General features: G+C 46.4%; 1 protein-coding gene across 2 annotated transcripts; it reads right to left on the bottom strand.

Annotated features, from left to right (window-relative positions):
- Positions 1 to 1561: 1561 nt before the first annotated feature.
- LOC139570910 (charged multivesicular body protein 6-like) lies at positions 1562 to 9816 on the bottom strand. 2 transcript variants are annotated; one of them, XM_071393229.1, is made up of 8 exons: positions 9586 to 9816; positions 9051 to 9160; positions 6215 to 6302; positions 5955 to 6041; positions 5047 to 5112; positions 4814 to 4894; positions 3655 to 3736; positions 1562 to 2478 (listed from the first exon to the last, which is right to left on the bottom strand). In XM_071393229.1, exons 1-8 carry the CDS (start codon positions 9649 to 9651, stop codon positions 2429 to 2431), a joined length of 630 nt encoding a protein of 209 aa, XP_071249330.1. In that variant the 5' UTR covers positions 9652 to 9816; the 3' UTR covers positions 1562 to 2428. The 2 variants fall into 2 exon arrangements, with proteins under 2 accessions (XP_071249330.1, XP_071249340.1); XM_071393239.1 differs by having other exon boundaries at positions 3661 to 3736; positions 9586 to 9815.
- Positions 9817 to 10379: the final 563 nt, after the last annotated feature.

Raw genomic sequence — 10379 nt, 5'->3', positions numbered from 1 at the left:
GTTGTTATTGAGTCAGTTGGACTAGCTCCATCCACAGCTACTGTTGTTGTTGTTGAGTCAGTTGGACTAGCTCCATCCACAGCTACTGTTGTTGAGTCAGTTGGACTAGCTCCATCCACAGCTACTGTTGTTATTGAGTCAGTTGGACTAGCTCCATCCACAGCTACTGTTGAAGTTGTTGAGTCAGTTGGACTAACTCCATCCACAGCTACTGTTGTTATGAGTCAGTTGGACTAGCTCCATCCACAGCTACTGTTGATGTTGTTGAGTCAGTTGGAATAGCTCCATCCACAGCTACTGTTGTTGTTGAGTCAGTTGGACTAGCTCCATCCACAGCTACTGTTGTTGTTGAGTCAGTTGGACTAGCTCCATCCACAGCTACTGTTGTTGAGTCAGTTGGACTAGCTCCATCCACAGCTACTGTTGTTGAGTCAGTTGGACTAGCTCCATCCACAGCTACTGTTGATGTTGTTGAGTCAGTTGGACTAGCTCCCTCCACAGCTACTGTTGATGTTGTTGAGTTAGTTGGACTAGCTCCATCCACAGCTGCTACTGTTGTTGAGTCAGTTGGACTAGCTCCATCCACAGCTACTGTTAATGTTGTTGAGTCAGTTGGACTAGCTCCCTCCACAGCTACTGTTGATGATGTTGAGTCAGTTGGACTAGCTCCCTCCACAGCTACTGTTGTTGTTATTGAGTCAGTTGGACTAGCTCCATCCACAGCTACTGTTGTTGTTGTTGTTGAGTCAGTTGGACTAGCTCCATCCACAGCTACTGTTGTTGTTGAGTCAGTTGGACTAGCTCCATCCACAGCTACTGTTGTTGTTGTTATTGAGTCAGTTGGACTAGCTCCATCCACAGCTACTGTTGTTGTTGAGTCAGTTGGACTAGCTCCATCCACAGCTACTGTTGTTGAGTCAGTTGGACTAGCTCCATCCACAGCTACTGTTGTTGAGTCAGTTGGACTAGCTCCATCCACAGCTACTGTTGATGTTGTTGAGTCAGTTGGACTAGCTCCCTCCACAGCTACTGTTGATGTTGTTGAGTCAGTTGGACTAGCTCCATCCACAGCTACTGTTGTTGAGTTAGTTGGACTAGCTCCATCCACAGCTACTGTTGTTGAGTCAGTTGGACTAGCTCCATCCACAGCTACTGTTGTTGAGTCAGTTGGACTAGCTCCATCCACAGCTACTGTTGATGTTGTTGAGTCAGTTGGACTAGCTCCCTCCACAGCTACTGTTGATGTTGTTGAGTCAGTTGGACTAGCTCCATCCACAGCTACTGTTAATGTTGTTGAGTCAGTTGGACTAGCTCCTCCACAGCTACTGTTGATGTGTTGAGTCAGTTGGACTAGCTCCATCCACAGCTACTGTTGTTGTTATTGAGTCAGTTGGACTAGCTCCATCCACAGCTACTGTTGTTGTTGTTGTTGCGTCAGTTGGACTAGCTCCATCCACAGCTACTGTTGTTGTTGCGTCAGTTGGACTAGCTCCATCCACAGCTGCTACGTTTGACTAGCTCCATCCACAGCTACTGTTGTTGTTGAGTCAGTTGGACTAGCTCCATCCACAGCTGCTACTGTTGTTGAGTCAGTTGGACTAGCTCCATCCACAGCTACTGTTGTTGTTGTTGAGTCAGTTGGACTAGCTCCATCCACAGCTACTGTTGTTGTTGTTGAGTCAGTTGGACTAGCTCCATCCACAGCTACTGTTGTTGTTGTTATTGAGTCAGTTGGACTAGCTCCATCCACAGCTACTGTTGTTGTTGAGTCAGTTGGACTAGCTCCATCCACAGCTACTGTTGTTGTTGTTGTTGAGTCAGTTTGACTAGCTCCATCCACAGCTACTGTTGTTGTTGAGTCAGTTGGACTAGCTCCATCCACAGCTGCTACTGTTGTTGAGTCAGTTGGACTAGCTCCATCCACAGCTACTGTTGTTGTTGTTGAGTCAGTTGGACTAGCTCCATCCACAGCTGCTACTGTTGTTGAGTCAGTTGGACTAGCTCCATCCACAGCTACTGTTGTTGTTGTTGAGTCAGTTGGACTAGCTCCATCCACAGCTACTGTTGTTGTTGTTGAGTCAGTTGGACTAGCTCCATCCACAGCTACTGTTGTTGTTGTTGTTGAGTCAGTTGGACTAGCTCCATCCACAGCTACTGATGTTGTTGTTGTTATTGAGTTAGTTGGACTAGCTCCATCCACAGCTGCTACTGTTATTGAGTCAGCTGGACTAGCTCCATCCACAGCTGCTACTGTTATTGAGTCAGTTGGACTAGCTCCATCCACAGCTACTGTTATTGAGTCAGTTGGACTAGCTCCATCCACAGCTACTGTTATTGAGTTAGTTGGACTAGCTCCATCCACAGCTGCTACTGTTATTGAGTCAGTTGGACTAGCTCCATCTACTGATGTTATTGTTGAGTCTTGTCTCTACGCTGCCAGCATCTCTCTGTTCTCCTTGTTCCTGGCTGGTCTTCTCTCTTGAGAACAAAGAAACCATGGTCAGGGACTGTATCTACAATGTGTCTCAGAGTAAGAGTGCTGATCTAGGATCAGGTCCCTCTGTCCATATAATCCTATTAATACATGACCTAAAAAGGCCAAACTGTTCCTAGATCAGCTTTTACTGTGAGACTGTCAATACTTACCACCATAATGATTGAGGTAATGTAACAGGGTAGACAGTACTACTACCACCATAATGATTGAGGTAGTGCAACAGGGTAAAGACAGTACTACTACCATCATAATGATTGAGGTAATGTAACAGGGTAGACAGTACTACTACTACCACCATAATGATTGAGGTAATGTAACAGGGTAGACAGTACTACTACTACTATCATAATGATTGAGGTAATGTAACAGGGTAGACAGTACTACTACTACCATCATAATGATTGAGGTAATGTAACAGGGTAGACAGTACTACTACTACCACCATAATGATTGAGGTAATGTAACAGGGTAGACAGTACTACTACTACCACCATAATGATTGAGGTAGTGCAACAGGGTAAAGACAGTACTACCATCATAATGATTTAGGTAATGTAACAGGGTAGACAGTACTACTACTACCACCATAATGATTGAGGTAGTGCAACAGGGTAAAGACAGTACTACCATCATAATGATTTAGGTAATGTAACAGGGTAAAGACAGTACTACTACTACCACCATAATGATTGAGGTAGTGCAACAGGGTAAAGACAGTACTATTACCACCATAATGATTGAGGTAATGTAACAGGGTAAAGACAGTACTACTACTACCATCATAATGATTGAGGTAATGTAACAGGGTAGACAGTACTACTACTATCATAATGATTGAGGTAGTGTAACAGGGCAGACAGTACTACTACCACCATAATGATTGAGGTAATGTAACAGGGTAAAGACAGTACTACTACTACCACCATAATGATTGAGGTAGTGCAACAGGGTAAAGACAGTACTACTACTACCATCATAATGATTGAGGTAATGTAACAGGGTAGACAGTACTACTACTATCATAATGATTGAGGTAGTGTAACAGGGTAGACAGTACTACTACTACCACCATAATGATTTAGGTAGTGCAACAGGGTAAAGACAGTACTACTACTACCACCATAATAATTGAGGTAATGTAACAGGGTAGACAGTACCGTTACCTGGCTCTGTCTCAGCTGGTTCTGGGACCTCTGGTAGAGGCTCAGTGGGGACCTCTGGAAGTTCTACATCTTCACCCTGCAGCAGTAGAGGGAGACAACGGTTACACAGGTTAAACAGGACTTGATCAGGTCAGGTCAGACCTGGGAAACCAGTTCAAGTGCAATTAACTACCAGGTGGAAAAGAAAACCAGAAGTGTTTTGGTCCTCCATGGCAGGTGTTGTTTCACCACCCTCTTCCTCTTCCTCCTGGTATTATACCCAGAGGAGACTGATGTAGCTCAGTATGATACACACCTGAGTGATCGTCTCCAGTTCAGATAACAGCCAGAGGAGACTGATGTAGCTCAGTATGATACACACCTGAGTGATCGTCTCCAGCTCAGATAACAGCCAGAGGAGACTGATGTAGCTCAGTATGATACACACCTGAGTGATCGTCTCCAGCTCAGATAACAGCCAGAGGAGACTGATGTAGCTCAGTATGATACACACCTGAGTGATCGTCTCCAGTTCAGATAACAGCCAGAGGAGACTGATGTAGCTCAGTATGATACACACCTGAGTGATCGTCTCCAGCTCAGATAACAGCCAGAGGAGACTGATGTAGCTCAGTATGATACACACCTGAGTGATCGTCTCCAGTTCAGATAACAGCCAGAGGAGACTGATGCAGCTCAGTATGATACACACCTGAGTGATAGCCTCCAGCTCAGATAACAGCCAGAGGAGACTGATGTAGCTCAGTATGATACACACCTGAGTGATAGCCTCCAGCTCAGATAACAGCCAGAGGAGACTGATGTAGCTCAGTATGATACACACCTGAGTGATCGGCTCCAGTTCAGATAACAGCCAGAGGAGACTGATGTAGCTCAGTATGATACACACCTGAGTGATCGTCTCCAGTTCAGGTAACAGCCAGAGGAGACTGATGTAGCTCAGTATGATACACACCTGAGTGATAGCCTCCAGCTCAGATAACAGCCAGAGGAGACTGATGCAGCTCAGTATGATACACACCTGAGTGATAGCCTCCAGCTCAGATAACAGCCAGAGGAGACTGATGTAGCTCAGTATGATACACACCTGAGTGATCGTCTCCAGTTCAGATAACAGCCAGAGGAGACTGATGTAGCTCAGTATGATACACACCTGAGTGATAGCCTCCAGCTCAGATAGCACAGCATCCTCATCCTCCTGAGTCAGGGAGCCTGACAGCATCTCATCTATTTGCTGTAGGATCAACCAGAGCAGAGCATGTCAGCTGGGCAGCAACAGGCAGCAACACACACTACACTGAAGAACTTGGGATGGATTAAGAGTTAGGACTGTAAAAAGGGGTATATCAAATTGATTGATGACACCATGGGAACAGAGAATCTCACCCTCTGGTATTCTATAGCATCCTGGGTCTCATCCATGATCCTCTCCACGTCCTCTAGTGACATGGCCTGAGAGGACGAGACAGGGACAATGTCAAGTTAGGAGCAGAAAGTCTTCTAGTTTACTTATTCTGTGTGTGTGTGTGTGTGTGTGTGTGTGTGTGTGTGTGTGTGTGTGTGTGTGTGTGTGTGTGTGTGTGTGTGTGAGAGAGAGAGAGAGATTAAACATTTTCTCTCTTAAAGAGAATAATTCTCTGAGCAGGTTGTGGCCAGACAGACAGACAGACAGCCAGACAGACAGACAGACAGCCAGACAGACAGACAGACAGACAGACAGACAGACAGACAGACAGACAGACAGACAGACAGACAGACAGACAGACAGTGTAACCCAGGATACGCAGCAGCAGTCACACCACTAGGCTCGCTGTAGTCAGGGATTTGGAACCTAATCCTTTAATCTTCAAACAATGTGCACAGTGACGCTAGTTAACACACAGTCTGTTTTTCTGGGGTGCAGATCACAAAAAAGAGGTTACATGCCAGTGGAGGGTTGATTCATGAACACTTAGGACACTGAGCTGAACGTCTTACACCTGTGTGAGTGTGTGTGCATGCCTAACCATACGTGAGTGTGTGTGCATGCCTAACCGCACGTGAGTGTGTGTGCATGCCTAACCATACGTGAGTGTGTGTGCATGCCTAACCGCACGTGAGTGTGTGTGCATGCCTAACCATACGTGAGTGTGTGTGCATGCCTAACCGCACGTGAGTGTGTGTGCATGCCTAACTGCACGTGAGTGTGTGACTGTGAATGTGGGCTTATTCTGTCATGTGATTCATTTGTATTCTGAGGAAGAGCAGATTCCCCCCATAGAAAACCGCGGACTAAGAAGCGAACCATACCCTACCTCATGCATACTCTTCAGACAGTCATTTCCAACCTTCAGCCCCTCAATGACTTTCATCTCGATCTGGACAAACTCAATGTCTTGAACCTGTGAAAACATATCAGTACGTTAAGTAAGATAGCGTTCACCATACAGAACATCCAAGATATACCCAGCCAGGACACCTTTTAGAAGAGAAGTTGGCTGTGCAAAACATTACATCAATGTAGTTACGTTGTATAAAAAGTCCCCATCGGACCCAAGAAGAGCCTCAGCCTCACCATGCGTTCCAGGTTTGATATCTGCTTCTCAGTCTTGTCTAGCAGTTGATCCTGATAACGCTTCTTCTTGAGAAGAACCAGTGCCTTCCTACGGAGTGGAAGAACAACACACTGCACAATAAACCAAGTCCTAACATAACTGTTTATTTTGCTTATCATCAAGCAGCTAGTCATGCATTGATCAGATTCAGTCAGTACACAATTCAAAGGTCAGATTCTGGTGATATACATGCATTGGTGATTTGACTAGACTTGATAAAGCTTCGTAGTCCCAGCTGTTTGCTAGTGTAATGGGACATTTAAGATGAATAACGTTCATATGCAGTTAAGTGGTTTAACACAATGTATTCTACTTTTTCATTCTGTAATACACCGGATTGTATTTGAGCAAGGTTGAATGTTATGGCCAGTTCTACGTGCTGATAGTGTGGGAGCCAGTCTAACGGTGCCAGTTCTATGTGCTGATAGTGTTGGAGCCAGTCTAAAGGTGCCAGTTCTACGTGCTGATAGTGTTGGAGCCAGTCTAACGGTGTCAGTTCTATGTGCTGATAGTGTGGGAGCCAGTCTAACGGTGCCAGTTCTATGTGCTGATAGTGTGGGAGCCAGTCTAACGGTGCCAGTTCTATGTGCTGATAGTGTGGGAGCCAGTCTAACGGTGCCAGTTCTACGTGCTGATAGTGTGGGAGCCAGTCTAACGGTGCCAGTTCTACGTGCTGATAGTGTGGGAGCCAGTCTAAAGGTGCCAGTTCTATGTGCTGATAGTGTTGGAGCCAGTCTAAAGGTGCCAGTTCTATGTGCTGATAGTGTGGGAGCCAGTCTAAAGGTGCCAGTTCTATGTGGTGATAGTGTGGGAGCCAGTCTAACGGTGCCAGTTCTATGTGCTGATAGTGTGGGAGCCAGTCTAAAGGTGCCAGTCAGTTCTATGTGCTGATAGTGTGGGAGCCAGTCTAAAGGTGCCAGTTCTATGTGGTGATAGTGTGGGAGCCAGTCTAACGGTGCCAGTTCTATGTGCTGATAGTGTGGGAGCCAGTCTAAAGGTGCCAGTTCTATGTGCTGATAGTGTGGGAGCCAGTCTAAAGGTGCCAGTTCTATGTGCTGATAGTGTGGGAGCCAGTCTAAAGGTGCCAGTTCTACGTGCTGATAGTGTTGGAGCCAGTCCAAAGGTGCCAGTTCTATGTGCTGATAGTGTTGGAGCCAGTCTAACGGTGCCAGTTCTATGTGCTGATAGTGTGGGAGCCAGTCTAAAGGTGCGAGTTCTACGTGCTGATAGTGTGGGTGCCAGTCTAAAGGTGCCATTTCTATGTGCTGATAGTGTTGGAGCCAGTCTAAAGGTGCCAGTTCTACGTGCTGATAGTGTTGGAGCCAGTCTAACGGTGCCAGTTCTATGTGCTGATAGTGTGGGAGCCAGTCTAAAGGTGCCAGTTCTACGTGCTGATAGTGTGGGAGCCAGTCTAACGGTGCCAGTTCTATGAGCTGATAGTGTGGGAGCCAGTCTAACGATGCCAGTTCTACGTGCTGATAGTGTTGGAGCCGGTCTAAAGGTGCCAGTTCTACATGCTGATAGTGTGGGAGCCAGTCTAACGGTGCCAGTTCTACGTGCTGATAGTGTTGGAGTCAGTCTAAAGGTGCCAGTTCTACGTGCTGATAGTGTTGGAGCCAGACTAACGGTGCCAGTTCTATGTGCTGATAGTGTGGGAGCCAGTCTAAAGGTGCCAGTTCTATGTGCTGATAGTGTGGGAGCCAGTCTAAAGGTGCCAGGTCTACGTGCTGATAGTGTTGGAGCCAGTCTAACGGTGCCAGTTCTATGTGCTGATAGTGTTGGAGCCAGTCTAAAGGTGCCAGTTCTACGTGCTGATAGTGTGGGAGCCAGTCTAACGGTGCCAGTTCTATGTGCTGATAGTGTGGGAGCCAGTCTAAAGGTGCCAGTTCTACGTGCTGATAGTGTGGGAGCCAGTCTAACGGTGCCAGTTCTATGTGTTGATAGTGTTGGAGCCAGTCTAAAGGTGCCAGTTCTATGTGCTGATAGTGTGGGAGCCAGTCTAAAGGTGCCAGTTCTATGTGCTGATAGTGTTGGAGCCAGTCTAAAGGTGCCAGTTCTACGTGCTGATAGTGTTGGAGCCAGTCTAAAGGTGCCAGTTCTACGTGCTGATAGTGTGAGAGCCAGTCTAACGGTGCCAGTTCTACGTGCTGATAGTGTTGGAGCCAGTCTAATGGTGCCAGTTCTATGTGGTGATAGTGTGGGAGCCAGTCTAACGGTGCCAGTTCTATGTGCTGATAGTGTGGGAGCCAGTCTAAAGGTGCCAGTTCTATGTGCTGATAGTGTGGGAGCCAGTCTAAAGGTGCCAGTTATACGTGCTGATAGTGTGGGAGCCAGTCTAAAGGTGCCAGTTCTATGTGCTGATAGTGTGGGAGCCAGTCTAAAGGTCCCAGTTCTACGTGCTGATAGTGTGGGAGCCAGTCTAAAGGTGCCAGTTCTATGTGCTGATAGTGTTGGAGCCAGACTAAAGGTGCCAGTTCTGAGGACACTGGTTATTATTGTTGTAACTGTAGACTGTGTGAGTCACTGCCTTGTCTTATGTCTTAGGTCATGTGTTTAGAGAACATATGTGATTAGAAATGGATGTAAGGGCCTGCTCAGAAACGGCTCGTTATTTTTGCTCTGCTTCTGTGCTGGAGGCGTCTCCCTGTTGCAACGTGTATTAACCCAGTGACTTCAACAACCGCGCCGGTCTTCATTTCACCTGGAAACACCCCATTACAACAAGACAGAACAAACAGATCTGGGACCTGGCTATAGCCTAGATGATGCCTGAACAAGTGAAGTATCCAGTCTCACTCTTTCTTTCCATCCTTCAGCAGCTGCTTGGCCAGACTCCTCTCCTTCTCCAGCTGCAGGGTGACTCTCTTCTGGTAATGCTTCAGTTTATCTCTCTGCTGTTTCAGTTGCTGGAGAGTTGAACATACACAACGGGACAATCAGACACCGTCTCTTTTCTGAACATTGTTTACCATGTAGATAGCTAGCTACCTACAATATAATTCTGCCATGAAAATAGTTAGCTGGCTACAGTCCCTAGCTAGTTAGCTATAAATACCTGTCACACCGTGTCATTTGCAGGCTCAGACACTGCTGATGCGATCACAACTGGCTAATCTAATAGTTAGCTGGCAACTGTTGATCACTTTGAGACGTCATGTCACAGTTTTAACAACTGTGACTGTCCCATGATCGCGCCTGGGTGTTGATAACTATCTAACGTCAGCTAGCAGGCATTGTTAGTGTGTAGATCAGACAGCTAGCTAACGTTAATCCAGGCCAGCAAGCTAGCTAGCATCGATACTATTGAAACAGGCTAGCAACAACAACTGACCAGAATCGCTCGGTCTTGTTCTGTAACTCGAGAAGGGCGACTCTTTCTCCCGAAAACGTTTCCCATAACGTAGCCACATCCCCGCCACGATCCTCTACTTTGATACAAATGCTATTTTTTCTTGGGGTAACATGTTTTTGTCATGATGCTTACAAGTCGTTGTTCTTAGCTAACACATTTTGGTAACGTAATTCGAAGCCACATCCTGTCCGGGTTTAGTACGGCATCCGGGACGGGTCCATGTATTCCAATGACGTATGTAAACCCTGGATTGCGCATGCTATGTATTGGCACTGAGAGCCTTTGAAACCACCTGTCGGCTATATTGGCACTCCCCAGTGGTGCACCCGATTAGCCACCAATCGCCCCATTAAAAGGTGGAAAAACCTTGCGTAGGAGCAGTCATCCATAGGACTGAATATAATTCTACAGTATTTCAATTAAATATATCAAGGAAAAAATTGTTGTAGTGGGGACACTTTCTAAGTCTTAGAAATAAACGTTATGTTTCACTATATTGGATCGCTCCAATATATTGGTATCCATCCGAGGTGAGGATTTACAGATTTACTCCCGTGTACACCTGTGTCACGGATGGATTCCGCCCCTATATATATACACCCGACACACGTTCTCTTTCATTTTCTCGGCAGACGTCCGTATGGTTTGAGGTACAAACTTTCTGAAGTTCGCTTGGTAAGTCAGTGGTAAGTGTAATATCTTGCGTGGAAGTATACTCACTAGTGGGAGGAGTGTGTCGCGTCCCCATGGGTGTTGTCCACAATGCTTGAGGG

This window comes from Salvelinus alpinus, chromosome 1, assembly GCF_045679555.1.
Source record: "Salvelinus alpinus chromosome 1, SLU_Salpinus.1, whole genome shotgun sequence".
In the NCBI taxonomy this organism is placed as follows: domain Eukaryota; kingdom Metazoa; phylum Chordata; class Actinopteri; order Salmoniformes; family Salmonidae; genus Salvelinus; species Salvelinus alpinus.
Note: the sequence above shows the minus strand (reverse complement) of the source record. Positions and strands in the feature narration are given on the sequence as shown.